A 21,335-nucleotide genomic window follows, 5' to 3' on the forward strand; every position below is an offset into this window, starting at 1 on the left:
AGCTTAATTTAAATTATTGAACATGCAAAACTTATAACAATTATTTTTTATTCTTATGATATATACATATACACATAAACAAGTATGTAATTATTAAAAAAATTATATTTATAAAATAATAATTATTCTAAATTAATTCAACTTATTCTTACAAAACACATTTCATTAGTAATATGAATAAAACTAAATAAAAAACTCTTGAGACGTACAGTATTGGCAGAAAGTAGAGCAACTTTTTTTAAATGGAAAGCAGGAAGTAGATCAGGAAAGTGACATGGCAAGTTCATAGCATTAATTTTTTTCCTTAAAATCCATTGCTTCAAATATTTTGAAGTGCTTCTGGTCATTATCTTGTTGAAAATAAAGTTTTAGTGGCATATTTTTATCTGAAAGTACTGTATTCATATTGTTTCTCAATATTTCTTTATACATAAAACGATCCATGATACCCTCTATTCATTCCAAATCCCATAAAGCAGCGCTATACCATTACCGACCTGTTGACGTGTTTAACAGTGAGTATGTTTAACTTTGGGTTAAACTTTTTATGAATAGGTGCCCTTACATATAAAATCCCATCACTGTTAACCAGATTAAACTTGATTTCATCAATCCAGATCGCTCATTTCCAATCATTTAAAGTCCAGTGTAAAAGGGACCTGCTAAACTCTAGTCTGGCTTGTCTGTTCTTCTCTGACAGTAGTGGTTTTTTAGACTGGCCTTCTCGCATGGAGACACCCTTGTAGTAATCTATTTCTTACTGTTCTTGAAGAAACCTTAATTCCAAGATGTGTCTCAAGTATACCTTTTATTTTGCTTGAAGTCAGGAAAGGATCTCTATTGGGGTAGAATACAATTTTATCCCGAAACATATTGTTTTTTTGCTCATCCATTTTTTCCTTCCATATTACCAAACCTTGAAAATTATTATAAAATACGCTTCACAATCGAGCGATGTTGATTTTTCTCTCATCGATTTGAAAGAACGATTCAATCCGTGATTTTAATTCGCAAAGTAACTTCTTTCCACGAGATACTATATTAAATCTATACTATATACGATACTATAATAAATTTTTGTGTATACTGTAAAACTAAAAATTATTGAGGAGTTTGTAGAGATTAGTGACATTTAGTAAAAAGTTTTTCTACTTTTTGCCAGCCAACTATTTAGTTTTTTGATTTGTAGCTAATAGAATTATTTTTAATACAAGAAATATTCATCAGTATGTTTGTGTTCATTGTGTTCACAATTGCTATAAATTATATTAGATTTACTTGTACAGGGCAGTAGCAATTTATATATTTTTACTTTCTGCCAATACTGTAGATATTGATCACAAATATTTTTTGTTTTGAGTAAAGTCAAAATTTAAGGTTATCATAAAAACTCGACAAAAATTATGTCAAAAAAATAAGGGTCGTTTCCTTAAATAAATAATGACAAAATTTGTATGGAAATTAATCAAAATATAAAAATTATTAAAATATTTTGAAATGAAATAAAAAAACTGCATTGTAGTACTTTTTATTTGGCTCTGAGATAAAAATATTGATTTAATCCTGTGATGAAGTATTCAGGGTATTTTCAGACTTTCTTAAATAAAATATCTATATACGATTAGAATTAAAAATTAATTATTTCAAGTTCATTCTGGCAATCGATAAAATTCAACATGTCTAAAATCATTAACCTTTAGGTTAGGTGTAGGGAAAATTCCATATCATTAACCGAAAGAAAAATAAAAAAATTCTCAAATACATTGTCGAGAAATTAAAATAATAATAATAATAAAACAAAATAAATAAAATAATTATCTGAATACGATTACATCCGTAGAATGAAAGCAAAAATGCATTTTTGTCGACAGTTACAAACTTCTACTTCCTCCCTTGACGTAAAACTTATTTAAACTACGAAACTACAACTCAATTGATTCAAATTGTTACTTACAAACTCAATAAGTGCATAAAATTCGTACCTGTAACAAAAGTCATAATTAGACAAAAAATATGGACAAATTGATTTCAAATTAAATCAATTAATTGATTATTAATAATAATTTATATCGATATTAAAAGTTGGCAAACCTGATAACAAGAAAAGAAAAACAATAAATTGACAAGTCCAGTGACACTGATTAGTTAGTTCGTCAGCGACAGATGCAGAGTTCCCATTAATTCGAAGCAATTCTTTGAGTGAGTAACCCTAGTGTAACAATTACAATATAATATACATCGCGAAAGGCCGCACTTGTAGCAATTTATTCGTAATCAAGCGGCGGTGGCGGCGACGTAACGCCGCACCGCACCGGATGTACCAATTGTACCAAACCCGATTCATTTTCATAATGCCACCGCTGCTGCGTTAATGAGAAATAATTAAAGTAACATATTTCACGGGGCTGCGACTCAAAACGCACGGGACGACAAAGAAATTTGGGAATTTATATCTTTGCGGTTCAACGCAAAAATTATTTACATTGTCCGAATCCTTTTAGCGGGATTACTGTTTTAGTTGTGTAACTTATTAAGCAATGATAATACGATGTAATTATTGTAATGCCATGTTACTAACGTGTACTCGACTGAAACTGGCCAGTAATTGGTGCATTAAGTAAATACGGAATATTGTTTCAGTCGGTTGACGTTTCGTTTGTTTGTACCTTCACTAACGTCAAAACTCTAAGTAACAACTAAATTACAACTTAGACAATTGATGTTCTAGAAATTTCGTTCTGTTCGTTGGCGGTTCTTATCTGCTCAGTGATTTTGGTGTTTTTGAACACTGGTGTGTCCATACGTTATCAAGCTTCAATGCTTCTTCTTTTCTGTTGAAGTTGTTTCCGTTTTTATGGATTTCAATTGCGTCCCCAATCATTCTCTGAGCGTTTGTATCCATTGGCCTGTAGTGCGTGACACAAGAGAATGATTAGGGAAGCAATTGAAATTCATAAAAATGGAAACAACTTCAACAGAAAAGAAGATGCATTGAAACTGTATAAAATATGGACATCGATGAATTAAACCGGAAAACTATGGATACGTCAAAACTCAGTGTTTGTATTGATGTAGATGTACATCATGAGGTTAGACGGGGATTGGAAATGAATAATAAGTAGGTAATGTGAATTGAAGGTGCAGTTAAGTAGATTGTGAGATCGACCGATCGGCTGTTGCCGGATTACGTCCCGACAACCTTTAGCAAACTTTATTACGACCAGATTATTATAGTCGTGCACATTATGCTTCCGCCGCTTTCCGGATCAACACATTTCGATACCGGAGCAGACCTGAGCCAGATAAAATCAAGTCTCAATTAAGCTCGAACACAAAAGTTTCAAGTTTATTTGTGAAAATTTTTAAAAAGTATAGCTTAATTAGTTACAATAGAAATCATTGCGCGGAATCAAGGAATGACGGAAACTGTTGAGATAAAATAACAAGAGAAATAAAGCCCTGGAAACGAAATAAATAAACTAGATAATAGAAATTTTCGTGTCCATAATAAAACTCTTATAAAAATTCTATTGTAAAATCCTTCCTTCTTTTAAGCCCGAATGGATGACCTCTTTTATTGTGTTTTCAGCGGTGCAGGTGATGTATGACCTTTAAGACGGTCACAAAGGGAAAGATGAAAATATTGTGTAACTTTATCTTTTCGCCTGTCTACACAAAGAATGAATATATCTTCGGGATTATACTTTACACATGTTTCACCGACGTGTAAAGGATTCGGAGCCAATTGAAGGCATCGGCAGACACATTGAGAAATTGTTAGTTTCCCAATTTTACGCGAAAATATAAAGTTACATCGCCGCTCGATATTTTTACATTTCAATTAATTAATTTTAATTAATGTACGATGATACGTGGTACGGTACGCACGCAACCCATAATATAATAATTGAAATTTATAAATATGATTCTGGCTGTACTAGGATGTTATGAATACATACATACATCAAATGATTAACGAATATTTGTGAAATTTTCACATTAAAGCAAACACAACGTGCATCGAAATAATGAATTTGGGCCAACATGCATCAAATAATTATTTTCATGTTGTTATGACGTACGTAACGTATATAATCAAAATTGTTTTTCGACAAACTAATAAACATTTAAGTCCCTTTCTCCAATATTATCATAACGTTGTCATGTATCATAACATGTAATTGAATAATAATTCATTATAATTATTCCAATAAATTAATTAGTCGTGTAAAACTACACATAACGTGCACCAACATATATTTCAAACGAAATAAATACAACATTACAACATTAATAAAAACGACATACTTGTTGCTGCTGCGGCCACTTTTTTGCGTTCCTTTTCAATTTATCGCGGGCCGCGTCGGATCGGAGGGGTCGTAACGCAAATGAGAAAAAGTGAGACTGATCAATCAGCCAAAGGATTGACATATAAATTGGTTGATTATAATATTGATTTCAAATATTCATTAAAGCCGTTTTAACCCAACAGCGGGATAACAGAAACTCATTTGCCGATGTCGGGCCGAAAAAAAAAAAAAGGTTTCGCATCCGTGAACCCCGAGCAAAAAGTAATTAAAGCTGATCTGTCAAAATCATTGCTCGCACACACATACACACACAGACACACACAGACACACACAGACACACACAGACACACACACACACACACACACACACACACACACACACACACACACAAAAATGATTGTAATTTTAAAGCTTTTTGAACGGCTAAATGCGCCTTCAAGTGGACCGCATGCTTATTACCAGTGAAATATCATCATCAGAAGAATGCAGATACAAAGTAGACAAATAATAATAAGCGTCGGTTGTTGAAAGTGCAAACAAAACGAATGTACCTCTAAAAGAATTGCTGTGTATTCATTCCGCGCTTCCTATTTTCGTTCCTATTGTTTTTGTGTAAATATGAACAGAAACATTCATATGGACTGTTTCTTGTTTAAGCGTTTAGATAAACCGGCTAGAAAAATACAGTAATCCATTGAAATGCGAATATTTAGGTTGACGATTCTCTGCTGTATATTTAGAAGTGATATTGTTCAAAGTTCTATTTCGCCTAAAAGAAATCCACTGATCCCACTAAATCATATAAAGGATGAGAGATATTTGTTTCTAATGTACTTGTTTTATTTGTTTTAAGCTCGTTATCTTTCTTCTCAGAAATGTAAACGTGTATAAAATAGAGAAATGCAACAACTCTAAGTAATAATCGATAAATTTTCAGTCTTTATGTCGATCAACCTGCACAATATTTTCATCTGTCTTAAAGGTCGTCATCTGTATTGAAGGGAAAGAACACAATGTAACGGGGTCGTTCGTTCATTTCACAATAGGATTTTTATAAGAGTTTTATCAAAGACTTGAGTAATACTATTATCTAGTTTGTTTATATCATTTTCTTATTTCTTTGTGACTGGTTTCCTCCACGCATTTGAAAATATTCTATCAACCGCATCCTTAGGTAAATTTAAAGGTATTATATATATTATATTACATTAAAATTATACGGTGGCCCAAATATAGGTCCATTACCATAATAATAATTGACGTTGCAACGTACTACGATCTAGAAACAGCAGAAGCATAATGTGTATGACTATAATAATTTGATCGTAATAAAGTTTGCTGAAGGTTGTTAGGACATAATCCAGGAGTAGCCCGTCGCACAATCTGCTTTATACGATGTGTGTAACCATTACCCAATTCACAATTGAGGATTTATGACACTTTTCATTGTTAGTTCTTTAATTTGTAGTAATTTGTGATAAAATTAACAAAATGTAGATTAAATTAAAACACGAATCACCATGTACAATAATATATACTAAAATATATTTCCGGGGTAAGTATAATCGACGTGAAAGCGTTTAACGAATATTTATAGAATGTTCGAATTAATACTGAATTTAACACAATGGATATGGTGAATACAGGCACATTAAACAATTATTTTCATGTTATTATAATTAACATTTATGTTCAATTCTGTGAATATGAAACTTATGTTCGACAAATTGATGAACATCTATATAATAATCTAGAAAAACCCCCATTGTCAACATAATATTACGAGTATGTTTGTTGAATATGCTAATGAATTAATAGTGTTCTGTTTCCGGCCAGACATATGTTACTAAATTTACAACATGTTATTAGTGTTTGCTAATTTGCATAGTTAAAACAATAAAGTCCCGCCAAATAAAGACTGTAATTAAAAAATGTTTTAGTAGTAATAATAATAACTAACTCAACGTTAATAAAATGGAAAATGCAAATGTGTACACAAATTCTTAATACACAAAAATTAAATTTTTACAAAAATGTACTTTCTTCACTCTTAAATGTTTGAAAATTATCATGTTATAGGATGTCTTAACTTATAAATATTGACAAATAATAAAAACATAAAAATCCTCTTTTTTATTCGACGACGACGAAAAATAATTCTTTGTTGAATATTCTTAAAATGTATTTATTGGTCTTCAATATATATTCATATATTTATTTTGTATTTTATGAAATGTTATTGTTACGCTAAAAACAATAAATTCTCGCCAAATAAAGACTAATTAAAAAATGTTTTAGTAGTAATAATAAAATCTTAACATAATAAAATGTAAAATGTATATAGTTATACAAATTCTTAATAGACAAAAATGTACTTTCTCACTTTTAAATATTGAGAAAAAATAAAAACATGTTTAATATTCATAAATTATATTTATCGGTCTTCAGTATTATATTCTAGTCCAGTCATCTTAGTCAAAATTAGGTAAATATTTTGGAAGTCGAGACGCTCAGCTTTAATCTCGTATAAACTTATATTTTGTGAATTTTGAAACAAGTTTTGGGATGTCAAAATATAAATATATACGAGTTTATAGCTGAGTATCTCGATTTCCAAGATATTCACCTAATTTTGACTAAGATGACTGGACTTATTCATATATTTATTTTTTTTGTACCTTATGAAATTTGTATAATTTGGACACCGGTGTGTTAAGGTATTTTGAAACCAGTTAACTACAGTACCACCAAAGTCATCTTATTCAATTTCTGTCTATATACTATAATGCTCTGTCTAATATAGAATTATTTATCCACCCCATTTTTGATACCGGTAACATTTCAAAAGCTCTCTTGAAATCCAATAAAACTGCTAATAAAATTATTATTTATTATTTTCTGTGTATCAAATTCTAATAATCTCTCTCTATCTTATTTTGTATTTGGTTAGTCCTTCATCAAATTTCGCAAGATTATTTATGATTATTTATAATGCCTTAGGACACAGTCCCCCTTAAACGTAGTAAGAAAACTATATAAATCAACGATAGTCACTGATAGCCAGTTTATGTGGCTTTTCAGCCACGTTGTCGATTAAGGTTCCTCGAATGTGCGAACCCTCCGACATTTATGAGGAAAACGAATCGTTCAAATCGTAGATTATCAATCCAAGCCGGCGATAAACCGCCGCAGCTCGTCGTGACTAACTGCAGCGGCCGCGGCCGGGCCCCCCAAATTCGCATGACTAATTTACGACGTGTACAGCAATAATTTTATTAGCGGGGGCCCCGACACGTGACTCATTAGACCCCGCCATTCGTATGAATCTACCTGAATCAACACGAATCAGGGGGGTGGTGTTCACAGACGCGTGACGTCATCGCGGCCCTTCGGAAACACATTATTTTCACCCCCGCGGGGCGCGGGAATCGCGTGTGCATGTGGATGAAATGTGGTGTTTTATTAAATTGTTAAACTATTTAGTTTCGGCCCTGATTCGGCCCGTTGCTTAATCTTTTCTTATTCACGTCCTTCGCAGTTGTTAAAAGCCATCGTGGGAGAATTACCCTTGAAATATTTAACGGGTTGCTCCTTCGAGACTTCTTTCTGTTAGTTCGGACCTTTATCCCGATTTCGTTGGGCCGACTCATAAACCAGGATATTTAGTGTAACTAGAAAATTTGATTCACAAGTTTTAATTTAGTTTAATTAATAATAAACCCCCGGGAAATTGCTCAACAGGATATTGCCGTTCCGTTCTATAATTTATGTTTGCCTTTTACCGCCGCGGCCTTAAGGCCCATCGAATGAGTTTTATAGGATATAAAATGGTTAATGCGACCGACTATTTTAATTAAATCTTTTTATAAAACTATCTTTCGAACAAACACTTTTATTTCTTGTTAGCTCTCCATTATTTTAAACCCTCGCTCACATAAATAAAAGTTACACGACTAAAATTATCTCTGAAACATGTCTAATTGGCCGGTTCATGTCAAAAATCTATTCGGTTACTCGCACTTGGTTAATAGTTGTCGAATTTGATGGTGTTAGAGGCGGAGAACTCCTCCAAAAGTTTCCCTTGGTTAAGTAATGGTGTCCTTGGGAAAGTAAAATTCCGTATATTATTGTAATTCGAACAAATAAATTTCGGCGAAATTTCCCCACACAGATAAGGATCAACGTCTTCCTGCCTTTACAAAACTCCTTTCGCAGTCGGCAAGTTGGTGAGTGAGGGTTCGGCCACATTTCCCTCTATCTGCCGCCGAGATGAGTTAAAAGTTTCCATTATATTCATAAGCACAAAGCAGGTTAGATTCGGTTCCCGTTTTGTCCCGGACTGAATACTACGGTATCTTGTGGTCTTTATTTTCAACCGACTAATTTAATACGTAAATTGACTTTTGATTTCGACCGCAAATTTAATTTAAATTTAACCCCCGGGACGCGGATTCCTTCAGACTCTATCTCGGGAGTTTCAACTTATGATTATGTTCGGAGGGCCTTGGCCGGACAAAGAAAATTGGGGGGGACGTTGGAAGTAAGAAAAAAACAATCAAATTTTTCCACGTCGGTTACCTAAGTTGTTTTATTTTTCAGTCACGTAGACTTTATATATATTTAAAAAAAAATTACGTGTAAAATAAGTAAGTTTTCCGAGAGAGGGCCATAAAAAACCTGTTAATTTACATAATGACGATCTGTTAATTGCATTTTTATACGTAAAAAGGCAATATTAAAGGCCCATTAAAATTGTGCTAAATGTCGTGTCTGTAGCGAGAGCGAAAAAAAAACGAGGCTTGGAGGAAAGGAGAGAGGGAGAACGACAGACCGACCGGTCGGTTATTTGCAGCACATTTTTTGTGTAAAGTTGATTTTCACCGGGAAAATACAATTTTCTTTCTCCTCCGGATCTCAAACAAACAAAATTGATTACCCGTCAAGAACAGTTGTAACGACACTTCACACAATTTACAGAGGATTGTGATGCGAACATATTGTTTATTTTTGCGCGGACGTACATAATTTAATAATGCGCCGAGGATTATCGACAATGGGCCCTTTTATAAACCGAATGAATACTTTCGTTTTAATCGGCCGCGATAGGGGATTTATTTATTATCGCCGTCCCTTTCTCTGTCTCGCCCTCTGTCACTGTGTCCCATTCGTGAAACAATGTAATTTATCAAATATGGGTTAGGGAAATTTGTTTGTATGACACTGGTTTATTTGTGCGGGAGTATCATTGTTTTTTTTATCTGGACCTTTTTTTAATTCAGGCGAAAAATTTACATAATTCACGAATTACCGTTTATCAGTGTTTTTGTTCGAGTGACAATGCGGACCAATTAGGTCAAGGGTGTGGGGTTCAAAGCCAATATTGGCTCGTATTTACAGAAAGCTTCATATATGGACACATTGAAAGCTACGAGTACCAAAACGAAATCAATTTCAACTGGAAACGCTCCAAATAAATCTGATAGTCAAAATTTAAAAAAAAAATTCAATCAGTTTTCCTCATTTTTTTATTTTCAGCGCTAGCGTGTAATATATGATGATTGTTCGTTCATCAACAATTAAACTAGTTTACACGTTTTCACAAATTTCAGACATAATGTATGGAAAACAAATTTTCTATTTACTACCTTACCATTTATAGATATTTTTAGATTTTTACATTCTATTATAGATGAACAAATCACCCCCTATTTTGATATACATATATCCTCTACTCTACTTTAACGTTTCCTCTATAATTAATTAAAAATAGCCGGAGCAAATTCCCATAAAAAATTAGAAAATTAGAGTATATTAGTTGTCCGTTGATTGTGCCCGAAATCATCATTACTGACGCTGTAATGAATTCCATCAAACGAACGCACCGACGGTCCACCTCACCTCACAATCAACAGGATTGGCATTTTAAATACACTAAAAGGTTTAACTCGAACCAAGTGCCTTTCCGAGCGGTCCAGATCCATCAAAAATATCGGAACGCAACTCTCCACTCTTTGATGGGCCATAAAGTGCATAATTCATATCCGACGAATGCTCCCGTCAAACGGAGGCCCAAAAACGGACTGTCTACTGCATTTATCCCGACGTCTATTGTCGCATGAGATTTTACAATACACAAAGAATTTTTAAGAATACTCACGACTCCTTTGTTATTCACTGAAGAGAAATGAAATACGACGTGAGGCCGAAACCCTTCGAATCAATCCGGGGGACTGCTCATAACGAAAACATGGATGTTTTTTTTATACATTTCTTACTGCTGATGTCCATGTCCACTAGACGCATTAGGGGCATTGAATGGACGAAAAATATCAATTTTAATGTTGAACGTTTCCAACATGCCTGATTTATCGTCTTAATATTGAGATGTCTTAAAAGACCAATAAGTTTATTAATCTGGCTTCAAATTATTAAATATCAAATTTAATGTGTTAAATAGATTAATATTTATAAACCCCAATCGATTTAATGCATTTGAATAAAGAATGAGTTGGAAAAATTCTTATTAAACTCCCGAAGCTTAAATATTAATCAGAAAACGCCGGTGATTATTTTAAATTCAAATAGTTAAATTCAAGTTTTCCTAGATGAAAGCCTGAAACTGTATCATCTACGAGTGTATAACTAAATAATATAGGTTTGTGTAAATTTTTTCGATCAATGTTTGTAATCCAAGGAAAGTTTTAATGTAGAGGAAAAACTTTAAGGGAACATTCAATGGCCATTACGGGGCGGAAAATTGAACAAGACCGGGCGTAAATTTAATTACTCCGCGAAGCTCGCCCCCCATTCTATTTCTGTGTGCACCTAAATCCCAACGTCAAAATTAATTTAAGACACTGAAAAATATGTTTTAATATCGTTATTAATCTCCGGCGTAATTAAGCAACATGTTATGCGTACCTACATAAATATTATACATTATATACAAAGCGTTTCGATTAAAAGACAAACAACACTGAGGGCACTTTCTGGAATACTATAGGATTGTCGTCTGTAACAATAGGAGAGAACTATGTGTATGAAAGGGGTCGAAGGCAAAACACGGACGGGGGTTAATCGACAGTGGGATAAATACTATCGGAGACAGAGAGATACGTCCATGGTGCTTACAGTGCTTACAGTGCTTACAGTGGCTGCAGGCGATGATCAACAAGTTGGCAGACGTCAAATGGACGAACTTTGAACTGGACACCACCAAATGACAACCGATCCCGTTACACGTCCACCCATCTATTGACCGAACGATGTTCGAACCTACTATTCAATTGTTTGTTTATGCTGAAGCCATACTTAATAATATTTTGATTGTTTTCCACTTTTTATATCATATTTCTTTTTGGTTTGATTTAATGCACTTAAACATTTCTGTGTTAATTTAATTTATTTGTCTATGCAGTTACATGTTCAGATTGAATTATGACTGTAAATACCCAGATATTAGAACGTCATTTACAACATCTCAAGTTGATTTTCATGTTGGGACTGGAGAACCCTCGAAAGCGGAATACTATACTAAAGCTATGTGGATTAATTAAATTTACAATTAATCTCGGCCATTTCTGATAATGCTCACTGAATATTCTTTTCTTTTGAATACTTATTTATCTATCTTTAATTTATAAACAATCGACACTAATTTGTTCAAAATTAGTAAATCACATTATTAAAGTTACTGTTAATATTTACAAGTACCTATTTACTGGTGATCGGAAGTTGAGCCTTTGTCAGATTAATTAATACACTGCAAAGTTTACAGGGAAACACTTCACTTTATCCGGTATCGGAATGTTTGATAACTATTATTTAATATCAAATATCCAGCATTATTAGAGGTATTAAGCTGTCTTCAGTCCGTTACAATTTGACAAAATATTGATGTATTTTTATTGATAAAATTAATTAAAAACGTTTTTCTTTAAAAAATTTTTAATAAAACACGGATTTAATAATTTTTGAGAGTTTATAAAAATATTCTAAAACGTATTTTAAATTATCAGCAATCACTTTAATAATATTATAATAATTAAGCGATCTTTCAATAAATAAACTAATGTTAATAGCATTATTAGAGATATTAAGTTATCTTCAATAAACAATTTTAATAAAACACGGATAGATTCAATAATGATTTTTGAGAGTTTATAAAAATATTCTAAAACGTATTTAAAATTATCAGTTCAATTCAATTTAATAATATTATAATAATTAAGCAACTTTTCAATAAATAAATTAATGTTAATAGTTGTGTTTATTTGACAAAATAAAATATTTAATCGGATTTAAAAATTATTGCACAATAAATAATTTACTCGACTGGAAATATCATAAAACAAAGGATGCGAAAATAAATAAATCATCCAATAATAACAAAATAAATTAATGGAATTTATAAACATGAATGTTTGCGTTTGGAGTTCAAATTAATTTAATGGGTAATATAAAAAAAATCTCAATTATTTTCAAATCGGGTGTTGTTGTTGAAATGAACACAGTGGGGATCACAATTTTTAAAGAAGCAGAGGCACTAATCGCATTAAACAATCTTAGAAAGGGGGAAACGTATGGAATTTGTGGCGAAATCCCCTATACATACGCGTGACGGTGCCGGGGAAGCCAATACAACCACCGGACAAGGCTTCTTTCACTCCTTTGATATTATCATCCCCGTCGTCTTCTTTAAGGATTATCCATGATTTGTCGGCCATTCAAAAATGAAAGCAGCATCACGCGGAAATAAAGTAATAAAACAGCGTATTCATCTATATACCACATAATTATCCCGTTAAAACGTCCACAAAACGATGGTGCAGGAGGAACAAGGAAAAGTCCGAATCCGATTTGGCGAATTAGCATGAGAATATCAGAAATTTGGGTGATTGGCCGTAGCGATTTGCGACATTGGCCCAGTGCCAGGGGAGTAACGAATGGAAAAGAGTAAGATAATTTTTGGTGTAAGGAAAATTTGGTTCAGCACTTTTAAAATACCGCTGATGGTGTGGTACGTGCCCCGTCGTCGTGAAAGTAAAAGGACCGGTCGGCCGGTCCGCAAATAAATTACAATAAAAACCTGCCAAGTGACCGGAAAGAAAAATCACTTATCGCATAGACGCAAAGGGAAAAAAAAAAGAGAAAAATTAGTCGAAAATGGGCGCCAAGTTTGTTACGTCATTAGTGTGGGGATCTTGCATATGGTAATACCCGCGTCGGCCGAGGGATGTCACTTTTATTTCGTTCATTTACCTTAGTTATTAAGTCAGTTATTATTTCGGCTATTGTTTTTGGGACATTTTTATTTACAAGTTGGTAAAAGCGTTTTTGACTGACTGAGTTTGTTACCAGGGAACGACTGCACGGCTGCGACGACTTCATCACTTCAGTTCGGCACAGGTGAATATAAAATAAATACCTTTCCATCCCGTTCAGACTAACATCCCGGACAAGGACATGCCATCAGCATAGATAATCCAGGATTAAGCGATTGCAGGTTTGATTAAAAAACCATAAACACCATCACCCTAGAATTTGACTCCATATTGTTTTGTCATTTCAGTCCGTCAGTCAGTCGTTAGTAGTCGCCGACTCAAATCTGCTCAAACATATCCGAGATTTCTTCAGTAACTGTTGCAGACCTAAATCAGAATGGATTGCACCATTTGTCTTCAGATGTTCAACCCCGACTCGGACATTTACACCGCACCTTGCGGTCACTTGTTTGACTACGCCTGCATAAATCGCTGGATTCTCTGGTACCGTACTTTAGTAAGTTGACTCATCACCATTTGAAACATTTCGAATAATTTCAGGAGGTCCCCCACTTGTCCACATTGCAAGGCCGAGTGCACCATGAACGAGTGCCACAAAGTGCACTTGGACATACCGGAAAATCCCGAGGCGAGGAACTATGAGAACCAAATCAACCACTTGTGTCAGCAAATCCAGGCCAAGGACAACAAGCTTAGGCTCCTGAGGACCAAGCGGGACGAGGTTTTAGCTGAAATTGAAGGGCACACGCTCAGAATTGAAGAGCAGAGACAGGAGTTGGTGGTGAACGAACGATCGCTTGAAGAATTATATGCAACGATTGAGGAATTGCAAGCAAATATTCGGACTCTAACTAGGTATATTAACGGTATGTGATCTTTCTTAGTTTTTTCTAATGAATACCTTATAGGAAGGAGCAGTGCGCCAAGAGAAGGCTGAAGGAGCTCAGAAACTCTTTGAAAGATGTGAGCGGTGTGCTTGACCGTTTCAGCTCGAAAGTTAACATCTACAAACGTCAATATCATCGCATCAGGTAAGAGTGTTTCCAATATTTCGTACAATTTCAATCAATTCGTAATTTCAGACGTAAGCTGAACTCACTTCAGACCGGTTGGGCTACAGAAAAGGCAGAATTGACTAATGAGGTTGAAGAGTACGAAAGAAAACTAAAGTCGCATGGAATTAACACGGAGGTAATGTATACAAATTATTGCCATATTTACAATTGTAATTTGTTTGTTTTTTGTTTTCAGTTCTTGGATGATGCCATCGAAGAAATGGAAATTATCCCTCCTGAATCAGACTAAAGGATTTTCTTTTATTTTTGTTTTTGTTTTTTTCACATTCTTAATTATTAATTACTAAATTTAAGTTTATTTGTAAACTGTGCAAGTTTACATAGAATAATGTGAAATAATTACCATTTGTTTAGTCCAAAATTCCTTGTAACTAATTGTAAGATCAAATTGGCATTACTTTAAAAGTTATGATGATCTGTAATTGGTAGTGAGTTTTTGATAAAATAAAATGTGTTAGATTCTGATTGTGAACATTTTCTTAATATTAAATGGTTTGGTGATAAAGTTGAAGTAAGAAAGTTTTGAAAGAACAATCCGAGTGGAGAACTATTCCCGGTCGTATTAAAACGTCGTTTGCGCGACTTAAATCATTAATATATTCCCTCGCAAACAAAGAAACAAATGCAGTTGCCGGTAGTTCGTTTATATCCAATAAGCCTGATTTATTTTCGTTGGAAGGACCATTACGAGGAAATCGGTTTTCGCTTAACTTGATTTAAATCAAATTAACAGTGAGTTTGTAAATTAGTTTTATACTTATACTTGGACCAAAGTTGCCAAGTGAAGCGTAAAGAATTCGCCTCTTGTATAATCAGATTAGATGGATAATTAACCATTGTTTGATAATTTCATTCATTTAGTCCTTTCAGTGAGCGGCCGGAGAACTTCCTGCCATTTCGCCGATGAATTTTTGTAAATCAAATTTTATAAGCGGTTTAAAATTTCCCTCGGATTCGCTCTCCCGTCTGCTCAATTACCGATAACAATACCGATGACGAAAACAACTCCCCCAACCACCCATTTAACTAATAGCCGCGATTCATTCACGTTAACGACGAACACGTCGGGGTGCCCCGTTTGTTTGCATCTATTTCCGCGTACGCGTACGCATACGCAGTTACCGCATAAATTGATTGACAAACAGAACTTTCATTTTTATGTGAACCTATCAAACACGAATTCGTCCAAGTAAACAAGGATTCTCGCATGATTTCAGACCGCGAAACTTCCAACGTGAAAGCCGGGCTAAGCAGGGCGCAGGGGCATTTGGAAAATTGCTTTCTTTTTGTGTCCTCGGATATTCGTCGGCGCGTAATTGATAAACAAATGCGATTGGATGCGTTCGGCGATTCGGAAACTTTATTCTAGGACCTGCGAGCTCGCGTGCACGTACACGTACATGTCCAAATAAACTCCGGATACGTACGTATTTTTCAAGAGTGGGTCGCGTACTCTTTTATCCTTCATGCGTGACTCCATTGTTATTTTTTTGTATCTTGCGGTAGCCTCACCACTATTGTTCGCTGACTCTCTCTCTCTCCTTTTATTTTTACTTATAATCATTATGTTATATTATAATTCTACCAACAAACAACAACAACATCACACACAGACAATATCGTTCTGGTTGGTGTTTACTTGTTGTTGTTTAACCAACTAATTTTCGCAGCTATTTTTCAGTTTTTCAATTAATCTTTTATAACCTTATCTAGATCAGGAGATTTGTCGAGAGAAGATTAAAGAAACAGGACAAACAATAACTACGAAAAATATTCAGTGAGAATTGATAAATGGATAATTATAATGTTAAAAAATAATCAACATATTATTAAAATTAATATATTATATTATAATTCTACCAACAACTTCATCACACACAGGCAATATCTATCGTTCTGGTGTTTACTTGGGTGTAATCTAGGTTGAGCTGCTATTTTTTAGTTTTCCAATTAATCATTTATTTTCAAGTTAATTAGATTTACTCATAACTTTATCTAGATCAGGAGATTTGCTAAGAGAAGATTAAAGAAACAGGACAAGCAGTAACTACGAAAAGTATTTAGTGAGAATTGAAAATAATAATTCTAATGTTAAAAAATAATCAATTTTTATCGTTTAAGGGTGAAGAAAGATGAATGGTTATTTGTTTGGCTAGAGATTTCGTCAAGATCTTGTCCACTAGACTACTGACGATGGTAATTCATGATTTAATTTATTTTAAAATGACGATTTATTGGTTTATGGAGCAAATACTACACAAAACTGCCACCACTGTGGCGGTTTAATTATTATATAGGAATACTTCCCGGTGTCTAATGTAGACCTCTTTCTTCGTATAGGAATACACATTAAGTGAAATAGTTATGGACACAATATTTAACATAGTGTTGCTATAATAATGAGCTGGGCCTTTTTGATTTGTTTTGGTACTGATCTGATGGTAGTGAATGTTCGTGAAACTCTACAGAGAGAGAGAGAGAGAGAGAGAGAGAGATGTTGTCCTTTTTCCAAACGTTCCACACCTTTACACGACTTTCTTCAACATTTCCAAAGTGTGCTTCGACTCGAGTTCATCCGATTGACGATTTTCACAACACAATAACATTTTTTAAATAAAAAAGGACAAACAATTCCCGACTTGACAACATTGATGATTTGTGAGAAAAGTGGACTAGGCCAGTGAATAAATCGCTTACATGTGGAAGTGGTGAAAATCGTGAAAAATATCAGTCAAACGTTTAGAATGCGTGTCAAACAAATGTTAAACAGTATAATTACAGCGGTTACTAATTCACAAAGCTGTACCTACACGTTTTCCGTATCTGTATTTGCATTAATAACATGGAATTAAATGCAATTCTTGACGGCCTTAGATTTGAAGCAATTAAATATTTAAAACTGCACCGCATTTAACAGCCACTAAAATATTTTATGACTCAATTCTTTAAAACATGAACAAGTTCAGGTCGTATGTGTGCCTTTATGATACGATTTAGGCGATAAAATAAGCAGGGGATGATGAAATATTAAAACTTGTATCCTACAACGTAATATAAAACTAATAATGGTGGGTATGTATGTACACACATGTACATGTACATGTACGTAGGTACGTACGTAGACATCGCACACCTTGTGTGTGTTTTAGTTTACTAACCGGAAATTTTGATTGCCATTAGAGGTTAGATATAAGAGAGCACGTTAGGCACTGGCAGTTGGTCTGACTCACCCGACAGCCCCTGTCAAAAAACGGCACGCAATATCGGATTAATTGGGACTAAAAGTAAAGAGGGGGCGCAATTAAAATGACTATTTCCACGGTATCAGTGTTTATTTTTAGTTTGGTCTCGGCAACCTGTTGTGCTCTATTAATATTAACACAATCTTGAACGTGTCGATTTTGTTCGTAACAAAGAAACACGTTCGCAATTAAAGAATTCATTAATTCTTAAAACGCAATTCTGACTGGTCTGCCTTATTAACAAGTTGTAAAGTGTTAGAAATTCAAAAAGCCCAATTATTTCATTAATAAGCATAGCAAGAATGACGATGTGTCTTTGAACATTTTTAAATTTCCTTTATTTTTAAGGACTTCGTCTGTGCCTTTGAGCCTCCGTGCTAATTAAAAGTCTCCTTTTGTTTGCAATAGAAATTTATAAATTATAGCGTTTTAAATTTAAAATTTCTACTTGCGTAGTACCTCTTTGAAGTTGGCACGATAGGGCGTCGTAATTACGGCGCTGGTCCTCTGACCGAAGCACAAGTTTACGATGCTGCATTAATTATCTCTGTACATGACGTGATTCTCCTACCCCCAATTATTTTTACTTATTACAAACTTTTTTTCTAAAGATTAAAATCTTAAAATTATTATGGAAAAATAGAAAACACAACAATTAATTACCACTAGTTTATTGTAGTTTATTGTGGTTGGGTTTTGAGTACCGATCACAAAGCAGAGATAATTTCGACGCTCTCGCAACGGCTGTCCCTGGTTCTCTCTCTATCGGACAGATTCTCATTTCTAATTTGCGATGCGATTTATCGTCATCTATCGCCGTTGAAACGTTTTCAACACCAAATTACTGTTCCTGTGTCCTGCACTCCGAAATCTGATTAAATGAACTCGCATGTGTGCAGTTTCGGCGATCGATTGGCCCCCATTCGGCCGGCCCATGGGCCACGGGTCACTTTTTTTTTGTCCTCCCGCTAGGTACGCTTTAGCGTTTGTTTATACCTATACCTGGAAATAGACTAATCGACTTTTATTTACTTTGGTGTATGGTAAACAATGGCCGATTATTTAATATTTGTCGGTAAACATTTTCGGAAAGCATATGCAAACATCTACTAGAATTTCACCGCATCCATTAGCGATGACGGTACCTCTCCACTCACCACCTACTCAACCCCTTGGAAAGTATTAACCGTCTACGCGAGTACACATGCGAATAAACTGACCCATTAAAACGGTTTAATGTATCTGTGGCTCCAGACAAGAAGTGCGCGAATAAATTTCGAAAATGGACGTCCCGTAAAACACAAGGCGAGTCACTCTTTATTTTAAACGGGCCGAAACGGGGGACAGGGAACGTCGGTAAACTGAGAATAACTGTGGAGGCAAAACTGGTGAAATTGTGCAAAGGTACATTAAGCGGTTGCAATTATGTAATACTCCATTAAGATCGTTATATACTTAGCGGGGATTTCAGTTGCTGGTGGTGCGAACGAACGGCAAACACAAAAGAACATTGCGTCCAAAACAATGCTAACACCGGCGAATTTTATGTTTCTGTCTTTCTTTCTTCTGCTTTCAAAACTACTACCGTTTCATACTGGATAACATACTTTTTTTTTTTTAATTCCCATTTAAATTGTTTACTGTTATTTATTTTTAATACAAATTTTCAGGTTCGATCTTCTTCAGCTTTAAATTATACACGTAAGACTGTAATATCCTGGGCATATATTATTATATAGATATAAATCTATCTTGGTATTCTATTTGTAAAATTAAAAGTTCTATAAAACCGTTTTATATATGATATGTGGGAACATTTCTTACCTTCAGACTTTTTTATAATAAACAAAGGCCTCTTCTAAAAAAGGTAACTGTATCTGTTGCACCTCTTCAAGAAATTTCTACAGTTCTTTCTACTTCTATTAATGTTCAAGTATCTGAAATTCGTAGTTATAGTTTTTGCCCTTCAGAATCAAATAATTTAAACAATCTGGATAAAAAAATTATTGTCCATTCCAATGTTCTGTTAAAAAATTCTGATACTCTTTCTGTTTCAAATGTTTCTATAGTTCCTATTTTTCATTTCAGTTTTAGAATCTATCTAATGACTGAAAATTCTTTCTGTGATATAAATACTGTACAAATATCGATATTTTCAAAGATTTTGTTAGTAAGGAAAATTCCAATATTCTTTCAGATCATTCATATTGTGAATCTCTATGTTCTGTCTGTGTTAAAACTACTACTACTAATAATAATAATACAGAGAAAAATTCTAAAATTTCTAAGTTGTCGAAAATAAATGTCTTACATTTACAATCTATGTAAAGTGAAAAATTAGAAGAAATTTGTTCCGATTTAAATCTGATTATAAAAAATTGTATTGCTCCCCGAATGAGAAATTCCTTTCGAAAATCTAATTGTAAAATTTGATCTCTACGAGTACTGAGTCTTTTCAAATGGACCATTTCAAGTTCAATATCTTTTACTTTGACCGGTAATATTATTTGAATATTTACAACTCTAGACATATTATTATTAAACAAAATTACATTTCTTATAAAATTTTTACTTACAAAAAACGTTTTTGGTGGATTTGAACAGTCTGAGTATGCCAAGGAAGGTGGAAGCTGTTAGCTGTTAGAGCAAGTGAAAACAAGTATATAAGCATTGCTTGGCAACTTCTATTCAAAATAGCCCACAGGTGCTCAATGAGATTCAGATCTGGGGACTGTGGAAGAAATAATCCATATTTTCACGAGTTTAGAGGTGTGCTTCGGATCATTGTGGCGTATTTTCATCAGCAATTGGCAACTTTGAATCCTATAATATGGCCTTATACTGAAACCAACTGGACCACCAATGCCAGATTGAGAAAAACCATATCATTAGGTTACACAGTGCTTCACAGTAAAAATTTGGCATTGTGATACAATTACAACAGATTATAAGATGAGAAGCAAGCAGTCATAAGCGGAAGGGACGATAAGATGGAGATAGGTAGAGTGTGTAATTGATCCCGTAAAAAGAGCCGTAGAGAACCGTAGAGCACCGTAGGTGTAGTTTGTGCCGTTGCCACGATTTTAATATTTCAGATACAATTTTCATTAAGGGTGTCAGCCCCATTGTTGCGCCGTGCAAATCGCTTATCGCGAGTTAAAATAATTTCCTGCTAGGAGCTTTTAAGGGGGCGTTTCGCAGGCAGGTAAGTGAAGGAATGAATCCAATTCGGTGGCTTTCAGACAGTGGGACAGCACCATCCAATATTTAATGCGGCGTTCCTAATGCGATTATCTTGCCGGCGGCACTGCCATCGCTGCCGTCGCGACGCCCGCTTCCTTACCTCCGACCGGGGACCGGTTTTCTAGCCAAGATGTCCCTCATCCCCCGTCTTGCCGGCCCACCTGCTTGTCGCCCTTAAT

General features: G+C 34.3%; 1 protein-coding gene across 1 annotated transcript; it reads left to right on the forward strand.

Moving 5' to 3' along the window:
• The first annotated feature begins 2,183 nt into the window (after positions 1 to 2,183).
• Positions 2,184 to 15,136, forward strand: LOC109600128 (E3 ubiquitin-protein ligase TRAIP). Its single transcript, XM_020016214.2, has 7 exons — positions 2,184 to 2,199; positions 13,672 to 13,816; positions 13,883 to 14,078; positions 14,136 to 14,450; positions 14,504 to 14,626; positions 14,678 to 14,786; positions 14,847 to 15,136. Exons 3-7 carry the CDS (start codon positions 13,972 to 13,974, stop codon positions 14,898 to 14,900), a joined length of 708 nt encoding a protein of 235 aa, XP_019871773.1. The 5' UTR covers positions 2,184 to 2,199; positions 13,672 to 13,816; positions 13,883 to 13,971; the 3' UTR covers positions 14,901 to 15,136.
• Positions 15,137 to 21,335: the final 6,199 nt, after the last annotated feature.

This window comes from Aethina tumida, chromosome 1, assembly GCF_024364675.1.
Source record: "Aethina tumida isolate Nest 87 chromosome 1, icAetTumi1.1, whole genome shotgun sequence".
Taxonomy (NCBI): domain Eukaryota; kingdom Metazoa; phylum Arthropoda; class Insecta; order Coleoptera; family Nitidulidae; genus Aethina; species Aethina tumida.